The 27,020-nt window shown below is 42.7% G+C and overlaps 1 protein-coding gene and 1 long non-coding RNA gene across 4 annotated transcripts in view; one reads left to right on the forward strand and one right to left on the reverse strand.

Annotated features, from left to right (window-relative positions):
* The first annotated feature begins 820 nt into the window (after positions 1–820).
* Positions 821–13,550, forward strand: LOC147649527 (uncharacterized). Its single transcript, XR_015278834.1, has 3 exons — positions 821–895; positions 6,886–7,040; positions 11,268–13,550. It is a non-coding gene; the product is annotated as an uncharacterized LOC147649527 (long non-coding RNA).
* The window catches only part of LRRC38 (leucine rich repeat containing 38), a 54,978-nt gene continuing 37,640 nt past the window's right edge, over positions 9,683–27,020 (reverse strand). For 2 of the 3 annotated variants that reach the window (XM_086860919.1, XM_086860918.1), the window contains 2 exons: positions 23,223–23,992; positions 9,683–11,580 (listed from right to left, as the gene is read on the reverse strand). In XM_086860919.1, the coding sequence (XP_086717045.1) occupies positions 11,327–11,580; positions 23,223–23,850 (882 nt within the window). In that variant the 5' untranslated portion in view covers positions 23,851–23,992 and the 3' untranslated portion in view covers positions 9,683–11,326. Of the gene's footprint in view, positions 11,581–23,222; positions 25,045–27,020 lie in introns of those variants that run through there. The other variant, XM_023940645.2, reaches the window with a different exon arrangement.

The raw sequence follows: 27,020 nt of genomic DNA on the forward strand, positions 1-27,020 counted from the left end.
AGGATATTTAAATGTACTGAAGGAATTTGGGTGCCTCAGTTTTTAGCATTTTCCAGGCAGCAGGTGCTCAGCACCTTCAGGTCCTGTTCCTCAGGACATCTCCAGCTGCACACCCAGAATGTGTCATTACTTTAGGAAGTGTTTCCTGAAGCCTTTTGCTTGTTTTAAAAGTAGATTTTTTTAAATTGTCTGATATGCCAGTGCTTTGGTGGGGGGGGACTTCCCTGCGACTGAATCAACAATTCCAAATGATCAAATTAATGCCATGGTTTGGACACTCAGTGGGGATGCCTCATCCAGCAATAACCAACACTTTTTGTTTAATTTAAAACTCTCCAGGCTTTTATCTGGAAAGTTTTAATTTCCTTAGTGACTCTGAAAAAGTGACAATAAAGATCATGTGAGATAATGATTGCATTTCCTGGAATAGCTGCTTAGCACATTGAGGTGTACCTTATTATTTATTATTATTATTATTATTATTATTATTATTATTATTATTATTATTATTATTATTATTATTATTATTATTATTCCCTTGTTTATTTACAGACTGAAATATCATCACAGTTTGGTCCCTGGAGGTCCCAAGCTGTTCCCCATTGTTTTGGAAAGAGGTTCTGGGTTCTCAGAGGTTCTCAAACCCTCTGTGGTTTGAGGTTCCTTGCCCAGGGCCAGGCTGGACAGGGTTTGGAGCTCCCTGGGACAGTGGAAATTGTCCCTGCCCATGGCAGGGGGTGGAACAGGATGAGCTTTGAGGTCCCTCCCAACCCAAATATTCTATGATTCTGTGATAAGGAAACCTCCTAAAAGCACATTTGCAGTCACTTCCCAGAGCAGAACTGCATGGCAGACACTGCCCCTCCACTACTGCAGCAGTGAACAGTAATTACAGGTAATTAATGGGAATTCTGGGGGGAGGCTGTGCCTGCAAAGCACACAGGGTGTCAAATTTGCTTTAAAATATTAAGGAAGATTTAAATACTGTAGCTTTTATTAGGCAATCTGTTGAAATATAATTAATTAATTGTTGGTTTCCATTTCCATTGGCTGTTAAATATAAACAGTTATATTTCACCATTAACACAACTTCTGAATGACTTAAGGACTTTATTAGTAAAATTTAGTATTTTTATCACTGTTTTTGGAGGCATTGGAGGGCACAGGGGGTAGAGAATTAGCGTGGAGAATAATACCTGGTCATATTCCACGGACAATCAGCCTGAAATGTAACTCCAGGGCCCTGTACAGCAATTATTCATAGCCAGCTCCCACAGGTGTATCATTACTGCCTCTCCCAGACCCAGGAAATCTGGGGTGTCCCCACTTTGGTTGTTATAGAAATGCCTTCATTGTCCAGTTCTTCTGCTCCTGGGGTTAAATTTATTCAAAAGCCCGTGGCCAGGAGAGAGGAGCCTGTGTCAACCTGCCTTTAGAAATGCATTAACAAGTTGCTCCACATTTATAATTAATAGGGACAAAGGAACTAAGTCAGACTAGACTGTCACAAAGTCTGTTCTCCATCCCAGAACATCTCTTTTGCTTCTTGATACTTTCTTTTTTTATATTATTTCTAGAACATTGGTGTCATTCACTGTGTTATCACTCTTGGAGCACAATATAACTGTACAAGCATTAATAGCCTAATAAAACTATTTTCCTTCTTGGTGCATCTTTTATACAATGAGCTCCAAGTGCTTTAACAGAACTTGATTAAAAATTAAGCCTCTGTCCAGCTGTGTCAGGCAGGAAAGTAGGATCATATCAATTTTACAGATGGTTAAACACACAATAGAGAGGTTAACTGCTGTGTCCATGGCTGCTCACTGTGTTACCTGCACTGCTGGCAGTGAGAGCCCACACCTAAATAAATCATCAGCTCTTGATTGGGCAGCTGATGCACAAATCAGAAAAATGGTCTTTTCAGTTTCACTAAAAATAATTTTCTTCTAGTGGCTCTTTTAACACATAAACTTTGGTCAGCCAAAAAATTCAATTTCATGTGAAAGGAAATCATATCGAACTCTTTTGGTAAACTTTCTGTAAAGCTAAGGTCAGAGGGAAATGTGACATTTTGAAACCAGGAGCTGTTTTGTGAGGTGACTCGGTTGGAAATGATTTGTTTCACTGACCTGGCTGGTACCTGGCAGAACCACAGAGCTGAGCAGGGACAAGTTCTGCTGCAAGGTGACAGCACTCATGAGCTACATTTGACATGGCTCATGTTCAATCCACAGGGATCCAGAAGTTGATTTTTTTCTGAGGACAGGCAGAGAGAAGCTGTTCCTTCGGCAGCACCCACAGCACCCAGCCCTGCTGCAAGCAGGAGGCAAAAACTGCCACAGGGCTTAAAACCTCCTGTTCCTTCCTGCTCCTGGGCCTTCAGGAAGAACATTCCAGGCTCAGTGCAGGGTGCTGAGAGCCCAGAGGGAGATTCTCCCCCCAAGGCTCCTGCAGAGCCACGGGGAGCATCCCTCCGTGGGGTGTGCTGAGAGGGCACAAGGCAGGGAAAACTAGTGCAGGGCTGTGGGAAGTGGGATTTGATGGAGTGATTAAGTCTCCAGTCCAGCTGGCAGACACAGCAGCTGTTGCTATTACAGTCCTGATAGCATTTCATTTATTTTAAAATCCCATCTTAAAGCTTTAATATCCGATCCGTTTTAAATCGCTTCGTTTGAAGGTGGCAGCAGGGGGGATCATCTAGTAAAGAACATGGAATAAAAGACAGACAAATCTTAGACATCACTTTATGAGACAAAGCTTCTTAAACTTTTCCATTTAAGATTGGATGTCCCTAATTTTCTATTGCTGCAATAGAAGGCAGACCAAAATCCTGGAGACTTGACAAAGGCTCCTATTTGCTAACAGAAGGCAGGTGGAGAGCAATTTCATAACCCAAAAATGATTTCCATTAATGAAGGGAGTGCCCTCACTGACACTTTCCCTTTCTGAGCCACCCTGTTAAATAGAAAAACGAGCAGTTGCCATGAAAGTTTAAGAATGAAGTCTCAGGAATTTGAGATGATGGAGACACAAAACAGGCAGGAAGAGAATTCCATCAGGACCTGCAAAGAAAGCTGGGATGAGTGCTGGGTTTTCCCTGCTGCCTGTAGATGTGGGCCAGAGTGTTCACCCCATTCACATCCCTCAGGAGATTTCTGTGTCATCCCTCTGTGATTCAGCAGGGGAGCAGCAAGGCTGAAGTTTGGTGCCTGTGCTCAGTCACAGCCAGCTCTGGAGCCAGCAGCAGGGACTGACAGAGCTGGGATCCTGCTCTAGCCTGGTGGGAGGAGATGACTCACTGTTTGTTCTGCAGGACTACAAGGAGACACCTTGAAGCAGAAAATGGCTTTGGAGTGCCAGCTTGCTTCCCAGAGCAGATGGCTGGGCTAGGCTGAGGTTAAAGATGTTCATTATAAATCCATCATCAAACTAGGGCAGCGATGGGCAATGATCAGCAGGCAGTGACACCTTCTGTGCCACACGGGGCTGCAGCCGAGCTCTGGGAGCGCTGCAGATTCTCTCACAGAACCCAGAGCACAGCTGGAAACGCTGCACAACCTCTGTAAACCTCCAAACAACGCTGCCTCCCACTCTAAATCAAATTAGGATTCACCCCCCAGTGCAGACAGCACAAAGCCAGGTAACTCCCTGGCACTCAGACCAGCAGGACAAAGGGCACACACAGAGTTTTTCTCCTTTCTTTTTGTACCAGAATGCAGAGAATGAACACCCCCAGCCCACAGCTGCAGAGCTCCCACTGCCCAGGCACTCTCCACCCCAGGTAAATCAGGGTATAGCAGCAGTGAAGGGGTGGAGCTGCACCACTCTTCACCAGATGGGATCCAAAATCATTTAACAGTGAAATCAGGATTGAATCCTGTTGGAGTCTGAGACACAGAGTGTGAGCCCTTGTCTCTGATCCCTGGCTCTGACATCCAGCAGAACACTGAATTCCATACAACATGAAATTTATGGGCATGTTTTCATGGTGTTACATGAAAACAACTGTTAAAGTTAGATAGAAAAGCTAAAAGTGTGAGTGTGTAAATTGGAGAAGTTTCCTTAAGTCACTGAGTGAAAAAGTTAAAGTTTAGAGTTTAAACCAGTTTAGAAAATAGAAGAAAAGATGGAGAATTTAGAGTGTTGTCTCTTTTCCTCCTTATTTCTTCTTCATGTTCTTCTTCGAGAGGTTTTTGGGTAGTAGGAGGTGATTGGATAGAAAATGCCACAGTGCAGCACACAAGTGATGGGTCATTGGGTCATTAATAAAAATAATTTGTGTGTCTATTGTTAATTGGATAAGAATAAATATAAAGATAAAAGAACTGAGTAGTTCAGGGCCATTTTGAGAAATCAAAGCCCAAAGTGTTCCAGGTTATGATGATTTCAGCTTGTGCAGAAGGGTCTGGGGAACACCTGCCAAGTTTTGTGATAACATCCTAATAAACACAAGAAACAAGATCCTAACGAGCTTTGGAGTTTTCTTCTGACCCAGAGAACTGAGATAAGTGGGACTCCCCATGAAGGAATATCCCAATCTCAGAGAAGCTGAGAAATCCAGGAGTGAAAAGAAGTGCAGAAGAATCAGAGAGAGAGAGAAAAAACAAATTAAAGAAGTTATAAAGCCGACTGCAATTTCTTTTGTCACAGCACACTCAGGTCAAACAGAAAGCAGTTCCCTGCTTTGATGCACTCCCAGTCTCACACCCCCCCTGTGCTCCCTGGTGGAAAATTTTCATCTCAAACCCTAAATCTGAAGGAATCAGCCTGAGTGGGAGATTTTCCTTGAGAACAATAACCAGCTTCTCAGCCTAATGACTTCTGTTCCCTCAAGGAATAATAGAAATTAAATATTAGGTCTTTAGTCATTCCCTGCCATACAGTGTAATATTCATGAATTTATTGTTCAAACATTTTCTGCTTTCATTTAAAACCCTACATTGTGGAGTTTATTTTAATTTGATTGTTTTAAAAAAAACCCATTCTGGACTGAAAAATCCCTAAAGCAGCTTTTTCTTCCAATTTTTTTTTTTTTTATTTTTTAAAGAGAATTTGCTTTTTTAAGATGGGAACAATTTGCACTGACAACATAATACCACTCTCAGAAACATAATTTAGAATTGGATTTTGAGGATTTCCTACCTAAAGTTGGAAAGAAATACGTGATAATGTATTTCTAGAACACTCTCCTGTCACCTTTTACCAAACTGCTGAGGTCAGTAAATATAATGACATTTAGGAATTGCCATGGGAAGAAATCAGTGAAACTACTTAGACAATATTCCATTTTTCTTATGAAGATGGACTCTAGGGGAGTTTGGTTTGGGTTTTTTTGTTTGTTTGTTTATTTTGGTGGTTGTTTTGTTTTTAAATAATACAATCATAAGACAACTGAATTATTTTGGACAGGCAGCTGCTGCAGGTTTTTGGTCAAGACACTGCAAGTGTAAACTCACAACCAAACTAACATTAAACTGTGTTAATTTATAGCCAGTATTGCACATTTCCCTTCCAGTCTGTAGGTTTTACAATCACCACGTGAAAATTAGGTAAGTACTCAACAAAGCAACCCAAAAATAATGTTCTCCTATGAAAATACAACTCAATTTAATTATGCCTCATTTTCCTTTTTAATGATACATATATTACCATACATATTTTCTGGTTGCCCCTGTATTTTTAAAGCCATCCAATGCTGTGTTTATATGGAATCTTTTGGAGCTCAGGGGGGTGTTTTCCCATTTTCCTGTGTACAGCTCTAAGGGAGAATTTTCCAAACTGAACAAAATGACCTCAAGGTCATTATTCTGCTCATTTCCTCCCTTGATTCATGTTCAGAGCCAGGTTTTCAAAGGCTGAAGAGTGATGCCACTTGGTGAGGAGCATGACCAGGAGGAGAAAAAGGAGTCCAGACATAACCACTGATATTCCAGAGATGATAATTCAGCTTGGAGGAATGGCCTCAGGCTCTGGGAGGGTTGAAGCAAAACCTGCCAGCACCATTGTCTGGATGGACTTTTTTGACTTTCTCATTTCTGAGCTGATAAGAGATTTTTGTATCTTCTAAGAGACATCTCACCTTTCACATTCAAATGAAAAATGGTGCCTTGGTTGGGAGCACTAAACTTTGAAAATTCACCTGAGATGAATTTCTGCTGGCAATAGACAATACCACGTACCTGGGTGTGAAGTGCCAACCTTCAGAGCTCACCACTGCTCCCAGAAACTGCTGGAGAAGCAGCTCTGAGATGAAAACAAAGCAGCTTTGAAGCAAACTTGGCTCTGCTGGCCACTCCTCGCTGCCCTGCAAGCCTCTCACATCCCACAAAGGGAGCAGTAGAAGTCTGCTCCCAAGTATTTACTGCCAGAGGTTTTGGCCAGCCCCAAAAAACCACAGTGTGTGCTGCTAACCCAGAGTCACACAATTCCACCCTGGGAGAGCTGCTGGGAATTGGAGAGACACAGCATAATTCAAATCCTGCTTTGTGACAGAGGGGCTGCTGCTGCTCTCTCTCTCTGTCAGCTCAAAATTCAGGGTTTTTTTTCCTACTAACTCTTCACAATAGTGGTTGGGTGGTTGGATAGACAGTTGGACCTGTGGTTTTCCTGGTTTGGTTATTTTTGTAGTGATTTTTTCACAGAGGAAGCACCAAACTGGGATGATATTTTAGATACAGCTGTGATATGAAGATACAGAAACACATAAAGGGGAAGATGATGTCAATGTGAGAGTGTGAATGTGATTACAAAACCAGGTATTTTTGTGACAGAGCATCACAGATCACTAATAATGTGTTTGTTTTCTGCAGTTCTGTGACATGATTGCTCCAGTGGTGACAGGGAGGACATGAAATAATAAAAGGTTTTTTTTGTGTGTCACAGGCTGCCTGACACTCAGAACCCTCAGCAGGAGGAAGGAATTTAATGTATATTCCCGCTTTCTTCCTGGAAACACTACACAAGGGTTCAGCATTCCACCTTCACCATGATGAATGACAGAGATTTTCCTGCACAGTCCAAGCACAGTGCCACAGGAGGTCAGTGAAACAGCTTAAACCAGAGGTTTAATCAATCAATCAATCAATCAATCAATTAACATTAATTAATTAATGTTTAATCAAACATTGTCCTCTCAGAGGAATGGTTGGGTTTGGACACTGTCAGAGCCCTGCTCCTTTATTTTGGGGGATGTGAGCTGAACTTAGACATTACAATATATCCTATATTATATATTATAGATATATTATAGATATATTATAGATATATTATATTATATTATATTATATTATATTATATTATATTATAGATATATTATATTATATTATATTATATTATATTATATTATATTATATTATATTATATTAATATAGAAGCAGATAGATCGATATAAATATATATAGAAGATCAATATAAATATATATATCTATATTGTTATTATATAATATAATATATAATATATGATATAATATATGATATAATATATCATATATGATATATATCATATAACATATATTACATAATATATATAATATATAATATATCGTATATCATATATCATATATCATATATCATATATCATATATCATATGTAATAGAAAAAATATATTTTATATGTTATATGTTATATTATAATATAAATATAAATAATAAAAAAATTGTTCTATTTTTTTATCATATTATTATGTATATATGTTATATATATATTATATTATATATTATATATTATTTCCAGCCCTGGAAATAGAGTGATTTCCTCCTGGAGCAGGTTGGCAGCAGGGGCAGGCCCAGCCCAGGTTCCCCCCAGCTGCTGCCCCTGCTCTGGGTACAGCAGCTCCAGTGCTCCCACACAGCTGGGTGCACACTGTTCTTCCACAGCTGAAACACAAGTTTTTGTCATTTCCACACATGCCAGGCTGAATTTTAGCTGTCATTGTGCATTGGGTCACTCCCTGCTCCTTGTCTGAGCCAGGCAAGCACCGTGGTCCTCTGCAGGAGCTTCCAGAGCTGCCCCTTTGAGGTATCCCAGAGCATTTTCCTGTAAAACCTGACCCAAAAATGTTCATGTCTGAGCAAGAGGCACAGCAGGAGCAGCCTCAGAAAGATGCTGGCTCTCTGGGGATGAAATTCTGGCTTTGGGCAGCTGCTTCAGGTGATCTTTATTTTAATATTTTGTGGATTAGGGCTTTTTAAAACCCATGTGCACCCTTCTAAAAGTCAGACTGTCTCGATGACATCACTCAGGTTTGCTTTTTTGCGCAGGTTTTGGATCCTCACACATAGCATTTCATCAAGGAGACGTATCTGCAGGCAATGTGGCAGCTGCTCCCTGGCTCCTGCAGCCTGCAAAGCTTTATTTGGGTCATGCAGAGTGTCTTTCCTTCCCCTTGAAGCAGGTAAAATGTCTGCTGCTTCTGACAGCCAGAGAGAGCACCAGGAAAGTGAAGCTATTTTAGAAGGGAAATTGTAAATGAAGAAGTTTGCAGAGTACATTTCTAATCACCTCCAGGCAGTGCTAAAGCTAAATTCAGCTCTCACTTGGCACCAGTGGAACTCCTCTGATCCTAATGTGGGTCACTGCATCCCAGCCATGGAAATGTCCCTGCACAGGAGCACTCCCCATCCCCAAAAACCTGGAGAGGGATTAGCTCTGTGTTACACCCTTGTGGAGCTAAACCTGCAGCCCTCAGGTCGCTCTCTGGTGAGAATGAAATTGGCTCTCAAAGTTTTTTGCAGATGATGGTGATCACTGGTTCTGGCAACATTCCAGCAGGAGGGTGTTTTGCTCTCAAGATTCTATAAAATTAGAAAAATCCCAGTTAGAAGTAAATCCAAGTTCTGTCTCACTTACTCGCAATTAGAATTATGCAAAATCAATATTAATGGTTGGCAACTGCTGGTGCTCACAATAAATCAATATTACTAACTGGAGGACTTCTATAGTTCTGAAATGTACATTTCTTATAGGGAAAAAAAAATAGAATTAAAAAATACTGCTGAAGTTTCTGATGCAGAAAAAAACCCCTTAAACTGCAAAATCCCTTTGGTGTGATGGAGTATCCAGAATAGCAGCTTCCCAAATAAAGCTTTTCTCTCCAGCCTGTGCTGTGTGGGTGGCAGCTTAGTGTGCTCCTCGCTGTTCTGAGGCTGCTACGTTCCAAATGCAGCCAGAGCTCTCAGGGCTTCGTGTTGGGTTGAACAAAAAGCTACAAACCATAAACAAATCTACGTCTTCTTCCTCCTGAGGCACTGAGGGTGAACCTGTGAGTGAGAGCAGAGCCCTGTCAAAAAGGTTGAGTTTGATATGTGACTTCTGCAAAATTATTGAGCCTTCCAGGCTGGTGGAATTCATTCCCAAGGGCAGGGCAGATGTTTGCTGAAATATCCACTGGTGACTCCCTGGGAAGTTTGGTGGGACAAATCATTTTGCTAAGGGGTTGCAAGTTGTGAGCCCGTAATAAGAGTGACCCAGTTTCCTATTCCATGACTGAACAATTTGCACAGCTCTAAATATAAAACTGTTGATAACAGATCTGTATTTGTGGGAAAGGGAGGTGCCTCAGGAACTGCACTGGGTAACATGTGTTTCCAGCCACTCCACAAAACTCCCTAATAAAAAGTGATTTGGGCACAGTTCTTGACCTTTTTCATTCCCACATACAAATAAACATCAAAACCCAGGTTGAAATTATAAATATATTTGTGTTGTTTATAATCATGGCACTACACAGTGAAAATCATGTCATTTCATTTTTCTGGAAGGAATTGGAATAGAATAAGACAGTATTGATACAGAATAACCTCTCACTGTCCCGTTTCATTCTGTTCTCAGAAGTAACAATCCGAACAATGGAAGCAGTAAGTGCATTGGAAAAGCTGTGGAGTGAGCAGAAATAAATAAGTGCACACCCAGGGTGAGCCCTGCCAGCCCAGGCAGGGATGCAGAGCTGGTCCCAGGGACAGCCAGGACACAGCCCTGCCCTGCAGCCCCTGCACAGGGATGGAGCTGGAGCTCCTGGGCTTGGCTGAAGGTCTGGGGATCACCAGGAACGTGTCCCTGGCACCCCCAGCCACACAGGGTGATTCCCTCCTCCTGAGCAAGGCAGTGTGTTATCCAAAGAGTGCTTTTTTAAAGAAATAACAGCATTTACAGTAGTTAAACAAATGCTACTTTTTATCAGCTCTAATTACTTTATAAGCATACAGTCCTTAGCTTGCTTATTACTATTTAAGCCCTCACAGCTATTCTAGATAACATTTAAATACACAGAGCTTTAAAAAAATATTTCCATTACAAATATTTTAAAAATATACTTATCCTAAAAAGCTGTCCAGCACTATTCCAAAAATCTCTTGTAATAAACATCTTTTTAAATTTTAACAAAAATATCTACCATCATATAGAAGAGCTCAAGTTTTGACAAATCTATAATACAGTCAAGAAATACATTGGGCCAGATTTCACTTTTGTTTATACAGTTGCCAATTTGGAGCATGGTGTTCATCTGATTTGGGTTATTCCAGTATAACCAGGAGCAGAATATAGCCCTTAGTGCTTTAAAATATCTAAATGGACTGGATGCTGCAACAGTTACTGGTGCCGAGCATTACGGGGAGGGAAATCCTTTACTTCACTACAGCTAAAAATGCAAAAGGATGTTATATTTAGTATTTGTGCCATGACCAAAGAAGTGTCAGGCATCTGCAGTGGATGACTCAGACCCAGAATCATATTCACTTACAGAAATATATATATATTATTTTTTTTTGCTGTGCCTGCAATTGCTGTCGTTAAATGGAGGATGAATGTTTGTGGAGAACTTTTGTAGGGGGAAAATGCCAACCTTCCTCTCATGTTTTCTGCAATTCCAGGAATCATTTTAATTGCATTTTGTGTGAGTTTTAATAGAATCTCCCAGTACTTAGATATAGGAAGGATACTATTTTGAATTGCTTCTGTATTTCAACCAAACATCTCCATTCACCCAGTCCCATTCAAAGTGTATCTAGAACAAGCTTCAAGCACTTATAAGAATCTGCATCTCATCAGGACAATCTGGAAACTCATCTCTTAAAACACTGGAACTTTTTTCTTTATTACTTTCCCCCCCTTTTTCCTTCAACCTTCAAGTTTAAATGCAATGTTTGATTAAGGACCATGGAAATCAAGTCTCAGCTCTGCCGTTCCCACCTGTGACCTAGAAGGGATCCTTACACATTTTAAGTCATGTTTAAAGCTTTTACTCTACTTTTTTTTTTCCTCATAGACTTTGGCTGATGATCTGGAAATTGATAAACCGAGGAAATTTAAGGATTTAGACCAAGTTCAGTCCTCACTGTCATCTTCATCGTCATCGTCGTCCTTGCTGGGAGCACACCTTTGGAAGCAGTGCACCAGCGTGGCCAGGAAGAAGCTGGAGAGAATTGCAGCAATGGACACGGCAACTCCAGAGAAAATGATGATAAAAAGGTCTGTCAATGACAAACTGAATTTGCATTCACTAAAGCTGACCTCAGATAACTCGTTCAGAAAGATCCTTCTGTTCTCCACGGGCAGGGAGCACTGGATTTCATGGAGACCTGCAAGGAAGCGGAAGGGGAAACAAATCAGCACACTATTGATGAATTCTTCTGTTGTTCTGGGCCAGAGATTGAAGGGATGAAGAAAAGTTTTAGGGTTAATTCCAGGTTGAAGAAATTGTAAATATTCAGGGGAAAATGGAACAGAACATGCCACTATCCAAAAGCCATTACATAGACCCTTTGAGCAGCTCCTGGAAATTAATTTATATCACCTTCAGCACTCCAGGGATCAGGTGTGATCTAGGACCATGATTTAGAGGAATTAAAAAAGTGAATGTTGAACCCTGGATGCATCTAAACCTGGAGACCTGAAAGCAATTCCCAGCTATTCCATCTGAACACAAACTCTGACTCCAAACCAGGGTAAGAGGGACACTGAGGTTCCTTCCACACCCCTCTACATTACTTTTTCCATGTAGTTCCAAACTAGAGTTGTTTTTTTCTGGTCAAACAACTCTTTGGGTTTAATGGATGTTTATTTATCTGTGACCTGCTTCCACCTTTTCTCTCTGCCTGTCCTGAGGCCATGCAGACTGACAGATACTGTTCCTCCCTGCATTACTGGAGAATGCTGAGAGCTGGGTTCTTTGTAGGGAAAGCACAAACCCCCAGATTTAAGGAGTGCTGGGAATACAATCGGATCCTGGACAGTAAAAGCACACAATTCACTGCATATCCCCAGCTCCCTCTTCATTCACCTCGGGGAGCATCAGGAGAGGGCATTAGCAGGGCCAGGATGGAAGCAGCACCGAAGTGAATGAAGTCTGTAGAGCTGCTGGCAAGACAATTTTTGTCTCACTATTGAGGACATGAATATATAGGGGAAATGTAAGAATTGTGTGCTGATGATACCAGCACTGCTGCTGCATTCCTTCATCCACTTCCTCTCTACTGATGACCCCAGGCTGTTCTCCCTGCTTTGGGCTCTGCCTTGCTGTGTGCACACAGAATTTGTGGTGTTTCCATCCCACAGCTCTGCCACAGAGCCGTGAGGTCGCTCTGAAGAAGGAATGGTGATGATAAGATTCCCTCTGCATTGATGAATCCAGGTTTTCCTGTGGCTGGATGGATTTCCTGTGGCTGGATGGATTTCCTGTGGCTGGGGTGATTTCCTGTGACCATGGCATGTGATGTTTTACTGTTGAACCCAGGCTCCTCGGGTTAATGGTGCTGCCCTGACTGATCAGCCCAGCCCAGCTGCTGTGTTGATTTGAGAAGGAGTTTTAGTTAATTCCTCTGTGGAACCAATTATCACCCTGACCTACTTGACCTTGTAATGACGACTGTATTAAACTCTGATCCCTAAAAGCCATCCCATATCTGTTGTATTTGCCTAAAGTTCTGTGCCTTTCCCTGTTTCTCCTGTTCCCCTGGCTGGGAGCATCCTGAGAGGTGCCCAGCAGTGTTTGCAGTCACCTGCCAGGGCTCAGGGCAAGCTGCTCCCCAAGCCACGCTGCCTTTCCCAAGCCCGGAGCAGCAGATGGTGAACAAGCACAACTTGCTCTGGAGATCTGTGAAACCTCCTGGCATGGAAACTGACCTGGAAGAGAAAGCAGCTACATGGTTTCAAACATCCTCTGAGACTTCTGGAAATCTGACCCTGTAATGTTCGTGTTTTCTGCACCAGCTGATACCCTGGAGCACCTGAGCTCGCAGGGGCTGAGGAGATGCAAACCTGCCTCCCTCCACAAACCTTCCCACTGAAACAACTGAGAGCTGGCTCCTTAATCATGTTTTAATAATCATATTTTCATTTCAGTAAGACTTGGAAGTAGCAGCTGTAGGCATTAATCAGAGTAAGCAAAACTAGGGACAGATGAATATCCTTCCCTATTCAAAACCGTGAGAAATGAGGGATGAGTGAAAAGCCATAGGCTGGAATTTCAAGACCTGTATCTTTTAAATCAGACTTTAAAAAGCAAAGATTTTTTTTTCAGTAAATAAATATAATCCTGACAGTAATCAAAGCAGTTGCATGAGTGCATATTACTTCAGATTTATTTGAAGAGGAATTTCCTTGCTAATAGGAAAAGATCCTAGAGTAAAAAAATCCTGCAGCATTTTGGCAGGAAAACCTGCAACAAGTGAATAAGGCACCTACACAAATTCCATTTCACTTGTAGCAAGCACAAGAAAAAAGAGGTTTCTTTACAACTGTGTTTCTGTAAAAGAAATCAGTCTAACAGGGGCTGAGACCTCCTGAGAACTGCTGTTTTCAGAGAGTCTGAGTCAAGTTCCTCAAAAGAAAGAGGGCACAGGTGACCAGGAGCAACTCTACCTTTTAAAATTTCTGTCCAACTGCAAAAGAAATTCTCAACTGGCAGCATTTAAAATACCTCTGTGCTGGAGTGATGGGATGGAATATCAGATCTATAAAAGGGAGGAAGAAATAAAAAAAAAATAGAGTAAAGAAGACTATAAAGGAAAACTCTTGTCCTGAGCAGTTCTGCATTCTTGGCTTTAGAGATAACTTACCAAGGTAGCATTTGCCCAGGATCCCAGACATGGAAAGGAGCTCACTCCTTCATTCCCAACAGCAGCTCTGCCATGGATCAAAGCTGGACCTGTGCACTGTGAGCTCCATTCCTGTCTCCCTGATGCTTTCCCTTTACATCACAACACGCAGAATGCAAACAGCAAAGGATCTGCAACACACCAAGGCACTCAGAGGGTGTTTCTTGTTATGGGAATCACTGTTCTGCAAGGATTTTGAGACTCGTTGTACAATAAGGAGAAATAAAGATGCTCCTCTCCATGTAGCCATGGGTACTGGAATCTAGGTCATGTTCTCAAACCAAATAGATTAGATGGGAATTTGCTGCTTGCTTTATTCTGTGACAGCCCAACCGGCTTCTGTGGCCTTGAGTTTTCAGAGAATTCTTAGTTCTTGGGAATAACAGATGTCAGTAAATGAAATACAGCAGCACAGAGCAGGGGCCAGTGCAGGGTCAGCTCTGGCTCCCAGTGCAGCTTCAGTGCTGTGTGTGCAGCCTCTTCCAAAGGACAGGAACGAGCTGAGCTCTCCCATCCACACACAGGGCACTCCTGAAGCTGTGCTGGAAGCACCAGGCAGTGACTGAGGGAAAGGAAGGTTGATCATTCCATCCTGATGGGTGGATGTTTCCTTGAGTCGTGACTCTGCTGAAAAACCCAGCCCAGCCAAACAGAAGCTTTTCTTTAAACTCCAAAGAGAATTTGGAACAGGCTGTTCATTTGGGACCATCAACAGGAAGAGCAGCAGTTCTGTCTCTGGTGGCACAAGGAATTTCTCCTTCCAGAGCTGATGCAGTGGTTCCAGCTCTTCACCTGAAAACGCCACTGCTTGCAGGTGACACACCTGCTAAAGATGAGAAATGGGCAAACCCATTTCATCCTTCCATGGAAACACAGCCTGGCTTTCCATTCTTTACAAGCAGGTTGTTCTTACACCATGAGAGTCAGAGAGCTGATGGTCTGTGCTCCACCTGTCCTGTTCCATATGTGCCCAGAAACATACCCATCCTTGTTCTTTCCTTGGGCAGGAAGTAATTCCAGGGCATTAAACACCCTCTGCATGAAGGATGAACTAAAGAATGGTGTCTGGAAAGTGATCAGTAACAATTATAGGCTGTAGGGTTTTTTTGCTTTGTGTGATTTTGTTGCATCTAGACTGGCTCAATCAAATCCCTGTCCCCACACACAGCCTGTAGAGGACAGAAGATGCAATTTAACCTTAGAGCTCTGCTTTCACACACTTTTACTTGAATGGTATTAATTTTTATAGTTTGTTTGTGGGGGTTTTCTGTACTTTTATGTTATTTATTTATTCTGTAGAATTTTATTTTTTAAAAGACCAGCCAGGATTCTTGTAAAGGGCATCTCAAAGCAGCTTGGTATTTAGTGCCTGGCTGCAGCAAGAGAGCCTTTGATGACAGTTATATATATCCACCTCATTGCTCACACAACATATTCAAGGAGTTGTTTCTTCATACCAAACAAAACTGTAAATGAAATAACAAGTGTGAGTGTGCTATAAATACACAGCCTGGGTTATTTTGGTCAGGGCCATCCCATTATCTGTAAATGACTCCAGCTGTCCCAAGGACAATGTCACACACCCTGGATCCTTCTGCTATGTCATCAGAAGGAGCAGATGTATTGCACTGATTGCTTTGAAGTGCCAGGCAAGGCACAGGTGCTGCATTTTACACAGGCTTGTCCCAGCTCTGGAAAAATAAGGATGAAAACACAGGTCTGTACCCTGAGGAATAGACTGAGTGTGGGAAAATGCTGGGATTCCAGAACAACAAGGTTAAAGGAGAGGTGGGTTTTTGAAATGAAGAAAAAGGAAGTGATGCAGGAGGGTTCCAGGTGGAGTTATAGCAATGAAAGTTTCAGAACAATATGACTGTGAATGCCTTATGTTACAGGAGTACAACTCCACCAAGTCCAGCACTTAACCCTGCCAGTAAATTACAGATAATTGGGCTGCTGCTAGATCCTAAAAACCACTTTGAGTTTGTTTCTGTTCAGGATTATGCCCAGGCTGAAATCCCTCTCTGTAAAACTGAACCTCCTGGAAAATGGAAGAAGCTTAAACCTGCATGCAAATAATGAATTATTTCCTTGTAAATTACTGAAAAGGGACCATGCTGTAATGCCCCAAAGTTATAACTGGACTGATCTCACCATCTCAAAACCCCCACAGAGGCCCTGCTTCATCTGAACCCTGCTGGGATTTTTTAGCCATAATCCAGCCACGTTTCTCACAGGTTCTTGTCATCAGGAATTTTTAAACCATCAGGTGCACTGACATTGCTCCTGGTTTTCCCTGGATATATTGACTGCTGCCCTACTGCACTGAGAGTTTTGGTTTATGAGGGCATCGCTTTCTCCAGGTCCACTTGACCCTGTTTTGAAGGACTCCTTGTGTCTTTCTGTCTCTGCTTATTTCTAATCCCTATGCTGAATACATCTGTGATTGGAAAACCTCAGGAATTCATTATCATTTCAATGTTATGGTCTGTCTGTTAGCAGAGATTTCCCAGCTATAATTTTGGATGCTGAGTTAAAAAAAAAAAAAAAAAGCAGAAAAGGGAAAAAACAAAACCAAAAACCTCAATTCTTTTGGGGCCTTTCAGAGTTCACAAAAAGCAGGTGCCAGGACAAAGAGCAGGATGAGATGATGCAAAGACACACTGAGACATGCAATAGGATATATGGCAATACATCCACAGAAATATCTGAAACCATAAATGTTTAAATGAGCTGCATGCACAAATGTTCACTCCTATGGATACAGTAAATATGACAGCACTACAATAGGCTTTTTTGTTTTTTTTAGAGTAAAATTGGTATTTGCCCTTTTGGGTGGAATTTAGCTGTTCCCTCATGCTGCTGAATGTAGTTGACACAGATTTGAAATGTTTAAATGTGGCATGTTGTTTCTTGTGTGGTATTTTGCTCCCAGCTATGGTTTGCCTCAGTCTCCTTAAACACTGTCACAAATGTATTAGATGTATTAATAAGCAATGAGAGAGGCATTGCCTCTGAAGCTTGATGAGATTTCATTGAAAATAGCCTTGAGCGATGAGAACAGTAAAGCTCAAAAACTTGAAGCCTAGATTTAGGTCCCTAAATAAAACTTTTATGGCCAAGTGCCCTAAAGATTTGCAGGAGGGTGCTTAGCAGTTTGTCTCAATGCCTAAATATAAAGTTCAACATCAGGTGTTCACATCTGCAAGTGCTGTCCTCACACCTTCAAATCCGTGAAAGATGGAACTGCTCCAAACAACCTCAGGATGGAAGAAACAGAGTGAAAAGCCAGTGGCAGTCAGATCATTTTACTGAAAATGTCTGGGAGATCAAATTATATATTTATATATGTATATATATATAGAAACAGATTTGATGCGCTTGTTAAGGAATATAATTTCTGTGAGGAGTTTCTGCTCCAGCAGGATAAAAGCTGCTGAATGTGTGAAATGTCTTGGGGCTTTTAATTCCTTTCCAGACACACAGATCTTCTGCCCTGGTGATGTGGGAGCATGTGCACGATACTGGGGGAGAGCTGATGGCTGCAATGGACAGAACAGCCTGTCCCCTGGAGCTGCAGCTCCCTCAGGTTCTATATTGGTACATGGAGTTAAGGAGCCTCCTCTCCACAGCAGATGAACAAATAAGTGTTAATAAAGACTGATAAGTCAAGAGGACTTGTAAAAGGCTCAGTTGCTTTGCTGGCTGCTGGTACAAATGTTAAAAACCCCGTCCTCTCGTGATTACGATGCTCTGTTTTGAGGAAAACATTTAATATTTTCTGTAAGCCCATGAAAGGCCTGGATTAGTGCAATGAGAGATTGTTTAATTGATAGAATAAGTTGTGCAATAGATCTCAGATTGGAATGGGGTTGTAGAAAGAGCCAAGAAGCAAGAGATGGTAACCTCATGGCACGGAATGTCTAAACAGGCTTGGAAAAATCATCCCATTGCTCTGGGTCTAGAAGGGTCTGGAGGGTAACTCCTGAGAAGGGTGGCTGAGGGAGCTGGGAAGGCTCAGCCTGGAGAAAAGGAGGCTCAGGGGGAATTTCTGGCTCAGCACAACTCCCTGCCAGGAGGGGACAGCGGGGGGATCGGGATTTCTCCCAGGGAACAGGGACAGGAGGAGAGGGAACAGCCTCAGGCTGGGCCAGGGGAGGCTCAGGGTGGGCAGCAGCAGGAATTTCCCCATGGAAAGGGAGCTCAGGCCTTGCCAGGGGCTGCCCAGGGAGCTTTGCAGTGCCCATCCCTGGAGGTGTCCCAGGAAGGGCTGGAGGAGGCACCCAGGGCTCTGGGCTGGGGACAGGGTGGGGATGGGGCACAGCTGGGACCTGATGGCCTTGGGGGTCTTTTCCAACCTAAATGATTGTATTTGATGATTCTCACTACGCTGATTCACTTCTGAATCTCTTTTCTAGGACTGAATTCAGTCTGGATTTCCTGCTTTGCAGCTTCACTGACACCTGCTCCTGGTTTTCTCCTGCCTCCTCTCACTGCCATCTTTCTCCCCTGTTCTTTTGCATAGACAGGCTTTATCTGGAAATACACCACTTCACCAGAATTTACTTCTCCATCCATTCTGAAAAGGTCTTGAAAGCTGCAGAAGCCTTTCAAGTAACTAAACCCCTTTTGGAATATCTTAGAAATGTGTAGCCACTGCCCACAACTTCCCAAAGTGGAGCAACAGTTGATCAAACGAGCCCTGAGCACCAGTCCTCACCTCAGCTTTGGCTAATTCCATTCCAGACATTCAGAACATCTATTTTATTTATCACAGCACAAATCTATTTGGAATTCTGTCTCTGGCCACTCCTGAATGAGTTTTTCAAGTCTTCCTGGAAATACAAATATACAAAGGGTACCCATAAAAATGCTCAGTCTAAACATTTGCTAAAAGTCTTTCTAATACTGTTGTTATAGAGAGAAGCAAAATTTGTAATTCTTGCAATGGGTAGTGGGGAACTTAAATAACTAAACAAACAAAATAATTAATCCCAGAAACTGTACACAACTTCCCAAAGATAAGGGGAAGAAAGGAAGTAAAAAGCAAAATGAGGGCAAGATGACAGAAAGGAGACACTACAGTCACACTGCAAGGAATACTTAAGCTCTAATTAAAAGAAATGTTAAAAATGCATTAGTCATTAACAAACAAGGTCACAGGCCCAGCTGCCCAAAGCATGATCACAGAAAATAAAAATCAGCAGTGGGAATGTCAACAAAGCCCTTCAGTGTGGCCATTTCAGATTATTTGCATTGCTAATTGTTACAGGCATTTATCTGAATCCAATCCCTTCACCCTGATGGGATCCTCAGAGAGATTCAGGAAATGTCTTTTGCACTAATTTTAAACAAGATGTTTCAGCAAAAAATTTATTCCATCAAAACCCTTTGGATCTCAACACTGAAATTGAAGGTTCACAACCCTCTGTTCTGTAGGTCATTTGCAGCAGTGACAGTCTGAGCCCTGAGTTTCAAACAGTATTACTAAAAGAATTAGGTTAAGAGATGAGGAAAAAAAAAGAAAAGTGTATTTTTAGCCAAGATAAATGTGATGAACAACAAGCTCTGAAAGGAGAAGGAAGCCTGTTCAATATGAGAAGTTGCTGAATATATTTTTGTAGACCAGCTTTGGCACTGGCTCTTTCAAGGTATTTTTTTGTTTGATGAGTTTTCATGGCTCTGTGGAGTAAAACCTTCTATGAAAGTTTTCAAACTTGTTTTTGTAGGGATAAAGGTCTTACAGCAACCCTTCTATTTCAAAAAAAAAAATAATCCCATATTCTTTATATCCATATGGGAATCCTTCCTGATGGGAAGGCTTTAATATCAACCATGTGCACTCAGGTATAACAAATGCCTACACAACCAAAAATCCTTCTGCAGAAATTCATTATAAATGTTGTACTTTAACGTTGTGACCAACAGCAAACACTTTTTCTTCTCCAGGAAAAAGAACTTTTCTTCTTTTTCCACTTATCACCATCCCACGCTCTTCACAGTTCCTTTGCCTCCTTTGCAGTATGCTCACTAATTTGTTTTTAATCAATTACTGACCAAATCAGAGGGGGAAATTGTAGTTTTGTTTTGCACTATGAATAAAATGGTGGATTTAATATCCCTTTGTGGTAAAAAATGTGTTTTCTGTTTTAAAGTGCTAGGTTTGATTACAAAATTTTAGTGTGTTTTTTTAATAAGTCTGCTGCAAATTTGCCAGGATGAGGGTGTCATCTGGGGAGGGTATTCACCTAATGCCAATTAAGCCTTTATTTAAAACTTAGGCTAGATAAATAAATGTTGAAATCTGTAAAATCATTGAAATCCCAGCTGTTTGGGTGAAGCCACAGGCTGGATGAGCAGAGGCAGCTGAGCTGGGCAGGCAGGTCAGCAGAAGGGAGAACTTTACAAGCTATTTCTGCTTCTGTGCCAGGAGGAAAATGGACCTGGCTCCTGCAAAACTAATGAGTTTTGTTCAGCTCACTGACTCCTCCAGAAACCTTAATTACAGAGGGACAGAGCTTCAGGATCAATTATCCAGATTTCTGTTCACAGAGACAAAACTTCCCTTTTTAAATCAACTTGGTATTTCTTTTGCAAAAGCCAAGGGCAGCTTGGGCTGGTGAGGGCCCTGCAGTGAGAGATGGGGCTGAGGGAATAGTTCAGTACTGAGAGACTTCCTCAGACAGGAACATTCAACTTCTTTAAGTGAGGAGCCTAAATGAATGCCCAGCCCCTAAATCTGTCTGCAAATGTCCTTCTCCCAGCCATGCAACACAAACCCTTGAGCTGCTGCAGAATTCCAAAGCAGAAGCAGCCAAGATCTTTTCTTGGGCCCTGGAAATGCATCCCTGTCTTTCCTCCTGTGTTTCCAGACAGAAAGCCTGCTGCCCTACTTATCCTGGTGTGTTTGCTGCAGGAATCCTTCGTCTCCAGCTTTACAGATCTGTCAGGAGCAGATCTGAATTCTCAGTGTTTATTGAGTTGCCCTTCCCACTACTCCCAGGCAAACTTGGTCTTGGAAAAGTGTAACCAGACAAGTAACATTAATTCAATCAGTTCCTAATGAGAATCATGTTGTGACTTCATTAAAAACTGGAAACTGGGTGTGAAATGCAATCAAATCATAACTCTGATAATTTACCTCTGACTTGCTAAAAGTTGTTTTGCAAGGCACTCAACTGTCGCCATGTATTAAAAAAGTCACTGGGGCAGATTTGCCTTTTTGGGGTTGGCTTTGCAGTCACCTTTGTGAAGAAGGTTTTGGTGCTTTATTAAAGGAGATGGTGAGTGTTTTTTGTGGCAGCAGCTCACAAGGAGCCCTGATGCTTTTCTGCATCCATGCACATCTCTCCCTGGCATGGCTGGGTGTGAAGAGAGCAGGGCACTCACTCCAGGCAACAAATCCAACCCTTCAAGGACAGCTCTGACTGAATGAACCACTTGAATATTTGCTTCTCCCCTCTTTGTCTTTCCAAAATCAAGCCTCACTTAGAGTTTGGAAGATCTGGATAAGCTAGTAAATTTTCAGCTATTTGGCCAAAACACAGCAATGGATGAGGGAAAACTTTGGGAAAGCATCTTGGAGCTTGGAATTCACTGGGAAACTGGCAGTGCTATGGGAAAGCTCACTCACTTGAGAGGCCCAGACATAAGTTCAGATACACTTTAAAACACTGAGGGGGGCAGCAGAGAAAGAGGTAGGACAGGCTCAAACTCAACAGACTCAGTCAGGATCAAGGGGAACAGCCTGGAAGTTCAGTAGAAGCCTGGGGAAAGTGAGCTGCTGTGTGAACTCATGTTTAGCATTAGAGACAGGCAAATACGTGATTCCAACTGAGCAAACTTGAGCTAAAGCATCAGGAAAGGTGGGATAATAGGTTTGGTTTAGAAAGAATCAAGATCAAAGTTTCACTAAGACAGTGAGGAAAAAAACCAAACACTTTTTTCCTCAAATCACTTCTTCCTAAAAACAGCTGACCTACAGCTAAGAATATTCAGGGCAGCACAGATGAGTGTGTTAGAAAGATGCTACCCAAGGTCACAAACATGGGAAGAACCTGAATGACTGCAGAGTCTGAGCCTGGAGTGCCAGGACATAGGAGAACAGCTTCAAACTCACAAGGAATAGGTTTAGATGGGATATGAGGAAAAAAATCCTTCCCTGTGAGGGTGGGGAGGCCATGGCACAGGTTGAACAGAGAAGCTGTGGCTGCCCCAGCCCTGGAAGTCTTCCAGGCCTGGTTGGATGGGGCTTGGAGCAAGCTGGGATAGGGGAAGGTGGCCCCTCTGACGCCCTCCAAAAGTTTCCCTGCTCCCAGCAATCTGCCTTTGGGAGCAGCTGGCGCTGCTCAGGGGCAGGAGTTTATGCCCTGGTGCTTGTTGGGAGACATGAACTGTGAGATGATCTGCTAAAGCTGGATTAAGAGAGGCTTTGGAGTCTGCTGGGACATGTGGAGCAAGAGTCTGGGTTCCCTAGACATGGCAGTCTTAACACTTTCATTTTTCCCTCCTGTGCCTTTCTAAAAATTGCTGGCTCAGATACCAGGATTATGTATCTTGCATTTTTGGGGGGATTCTAAAGCCACTTCAATTTATTTCCCATATTGGAAGCAGTGTTTTTTAATGAAAAGAGCCCAAATTGAGATGCTGAAGTGTTTGAAACACAGAGCATCACAACAAAACACTTTCAGGATGGGGCTGACAATCACAGTTGCATAAAATGGGGATTTAACTCTTTTGTAGCAGCTTCATAACTCATCAGTAAAATGAGATATAAATCAGTTTTCCTAAGGAGCTGGCACAGAATATTTAGCTGCTCAAAGGGTTTATTGTAGAAAATATATTTACCAGAGAGAAAATGAAGTCTGGAGGAGAACCAGCTCTGGGCTGAATGAATTAAAAAAGGATTTTTCACTGCCTATAAATCAAAATTATTAAGGCTTAATTTTTAATTTTTAATTTTTCTGAAGTGGGAAGAGGACCTGCTGCTAAAACCCAACGTGAATGCAACGGGCTCATTTGTTGAAAGCATGCAATTCCAAACCACAGGCAGCACACAGACAATGGGAGCAGGAGCCCTGCCACACACAGACACACAGACTGCACTGAGAGCCACAGAGCTTTACCTTTCTGGAGCTTGGATGCATTGTCCTGGATCCAGCTGAAAAGATTGGCAAAGTCACAGTCACAGACCCAAGGGTTGCCCTCCAAGCGGATGGTCCGCAGGGAGGGCAGCGCTTCCAGGGCTGCCACGTTTAGGCTCTGTAAGTTATTGTCATTCAATTCTAACACTTGCAGCTGGTCCAGGTTCTCAAAAGCAGCCTCGTCCACATCCACCAGGTTATTGTTTCCAAGGCTCAATTTTATCAGTTTCTCTGCTGATTTGAATATCCCAGCATCGAGCTGTGTTAAATTATTGTAGCTTAAGTCTAAATACACCAGTTTGGTAGAACTGCTAAAAGTGCCCTCTTCTAAAGAGGTGAGGGAGTTATTCCTGAAGTCCAAATAGACTAGATCTCCATAAAATATAAAGAAGTCAGCTGGTATCGCCTGAATGTTGTTATCAGCTATGAGAAGTTTCCGTACATCCAATGGAAAGGGATTAGGAACACTCGGGAGTCCTTGATCCCGGCAGTCTATGGTGTGGTAGTCCATGCAGCTACAGACAGCAGGGCAAAGATGACCCCCAGGCAGGAAAAGCAGGCAGGCAAAGCCAGCAAAAGGCAGGAGGCAGGAAGGAAAGCATGGCAACATCGTCAAGGATCTGAAGGCTGTGATGAGCACCACTTCTAGGAGAAAGACATTTTGCTCAGCTGAGCAGGAGTGCCTGGTACTTGTGTGTGTGTCTGATTGTATCCAGGAGATCACATATCATCACAGATCCGATAGCAGCAGCCTGGAGGGGGAGGGAGGAGAGAGGGAGGGAGGCAAATGTGAGGATTTACACTGTCAGAATATTATGATGCTGTACAGGGTGAGGAAAGCGATGATTGGGTACACGGAGGATCTTTCAAAGGACTCCCTTGCTTTTGTAAGCTAAAAAAAGCCCAGAGCCTGTTTGAATATTTGCTGTATATTCCAGCAAAGGGGAAATCACACCTGATCCTGTGACTCTGACAGCAACAGCTTCTGCTCAAAAAGCCCTTCAGGTAAAAATCCCTGATGAGATCACTTAACTGTGTTTGTTAGCAGGAGCCTCCCTCAAGGTGACCAACAGCTCTGGAAATGCAAGTGAGGGTCAGGCAGTGTCCTGAACACCTGCTAAGGATGGTTTCCCTTTTATTTGTAAAACAGGGAGGAGAAGGGGGGAGCCTAAAGACAAGGAGCTGTGCTTTGTGCTGTTTCTGGATTCCTCAGCTCTTCGAGCAAGGCTGTTCACATTATCTAAATATGACTCAGTATAACCAAGAAGAAACAGCAGCAACAAGGAATATGGTCTCCAAAGTGAGGGGTTTTTCCTTCCTGTTTTGGGTGTTTTAATCACCCAAAAAACTTCTTTCTGCTACTGCACCAGTAATGTCTGTTGGGCCACATAAAAGCACAAAATGTGGATCAAATCTTTAGCTGGTTAAAATGGAGCCGGTTTTCTTCATTTTCAGGGGGTTGAAATATTTGCCAGTCAATCTGCCTGTCTCCTGTGGGACAGCAGAAATGATTTTGCAACAAGGCATCTGTGTTTTCCTGCCATCCTCAAACCCACACCCACAAAGGCGAGTCCTCAGCCAGCCACACGCTCGACTTTTAACTCCATCCCTCCCTCTTTCTGCAGGGTGTGTAAGCAGGGAGACTGGAGAGCTGGGGTCTCACCTATGTGCTTGTGGTGGAAGATTTTTCTAGAGACAGATGGTATTTGGGTGCTGTGGTGGAAGATTTTTCTAGAGACAGATGGTATTTGGGTGCATGTATCCTGATGAAAGGAGCACAAAGTCAAATACCTTTGGCAAGCTCATTCTTAGGTCAAGGAATGGCCAGAAATTTTGATTTGAGGTGGCATTTTATAACTGGATTCTGACTACCTTTCATCCAGAATAGGGGACAAAAATGTCCTTCTCAGAAAGCCTTTTCTCCCAGATACCTGTGCCTGAACTCAAACAATGACAGCAGCATCCCTCACCTCTCCTCAGAACATACCTAGAAACACTCAGCAGCTGGGAGGGAACAAAGAGGGAGCCACACTGTTCTCAGTAGCACCACTGACAGAAAAAGATGAAATAGGCACAAACTGAAAACCATCTGAACACAAGGAAACACTTCTCTTACTGTGAGGGTGGCCAGGCTTCCCAGAAAGTGGAATATCACCACAAAACCCAGCTGGGGACAGCACTGGGCAAACTCAGACTCTGCCTGAGCAGGGGACTGGACAAGCTGATTTCCAGAGGTCCCTTCCAAGCTCAGCATTTCCCTGCACAGCTCTTGGGAAATGAGCATATCAATGTTTACACCTTTGAGAACCTCTCTCCCATTTTGCAACACACCTTGTTTCTAATTCATAGGTCTTTTAGCTGAACCACCTTGAGACAGGCTCTGGATCCCTCCCATAAAGACACATCCTCCTCCAGGTGCCTTTCATGTCTTAAACTGCTCTGAAAAGACCACCCAGAGAGAAATGGGCACAGCTGCCTCTATAAACCACCAGGGCAAAGCCCAAATAAATTCCTGAGGCGATTATTTAAAATATTTACCTTTAAATTACAGAGGAAGTGGCAGTTTGACAGGCTACCTCCAATTAGAAAAACCCCAAACATGCAAAATAACTCTTGGGGTCAGGATTCACTGAATTGGCATCAAAATTCTGCAGTTGATATTTCTCATGCAGAACTGATGCTTTTTAAACTCTTAGGGCTTGGAAACAATTGCTCCTGCTCAATCTACTGGTTTTCTGCTCCTAATTTATCTAAGGCTTTAGGTCAGAGATAAAGATGTTTATAACACAGGAGGGCAGAACTGATTTGATGTTTTCAGTCATGCAATTTTATATGGAGACATTCAGCTCTCTATTAAGAGCAGCTGTTTATTCACAAGATTTAAGGGTCTCTGTGGCTCCTCCTCTGCAGACCCCCCCCTTTTTTCTGTCAAGTGCACAGAATCAGGATGTGACATTTCCATTTCCAAGATGCCTCAGCCTTCACAGATGGGAGACTGCAGACAATAAGGCATAATTTGTGAAAGTTCCAAGAACATGCTAGTGGCAGGGGTGGAGAAGGACTCATCTTCCCTAAGAATTCCACCAGCCCTTGCTAAAACTTCCACTCCTTTCTTTCCAGAGCAGATCTTTTGCTCAGGGGCTCACCTTCATCCCTTCCCCTGCCCCCAGCCCCACCCTGAGGCGTGTTCTGCAGCTCCTGTGCAGCTGGCAGTGCCTGCACTGAGCTTCTCCTGCCTGAGATCCTTGTCAAGGGCTTGGCAGGAGATGAGGGATTACTACCAGGCTCTGGATATTTTGGGATAGGTATCCCATAGGTTTGTGAAGCATCAGCCCTCAAGCAGCCAGGGAAGCAGAGTTTCTCTGCCAAAGTGTGACAGCTCTGATCTGCTGTACAAACCCAGCTGCAGTGTGCCATGGGCTGCTGCCTTTCTATGCTCTTTTGGATTTCAGAGGCTTTCTTCCTGACCCATCTTTCTCTGTGCAACATTTCCTGTTTAATTTTGTCTTTTTTAGCTTCTGCTTGTTTCTCAGCTGTTTCCCTCACAGCACAGAAATCCTCGTGAATCTTTTCGAAGCCTCGTTCACTTGCCAAACGTTTTGTGCAGTTTTGAGTAGCAGGAAGAAAGAAAAACTTTCTACCTAAAAAATATTAAAGCTTTGCTTTTTCAAGTTGTTTATTTTCATCAGTGACAGTATCCTGGGGGTTTGGCTGTGATGTGCTGAGTGCACAGCACCCTCTTGTGCCCTCGGATACTGGGCAGCCACAACTTCTCTGCTC

This window comes from Cyanistes caeruleus, chromosome 22 (assembly GCF_971803275.1).
Source record: "Cyanistes caeruleus chromosome 22, bCyaCae1.hap1.1, whole genome shotgun sequence".
Taxonomy (NCBI): domain Eukaryota; kingdom Metazoa; phylum Chordata; class Aves; order Passeriformes; family Paridae; genus Cyanistes; species Cyanistes caeruleus.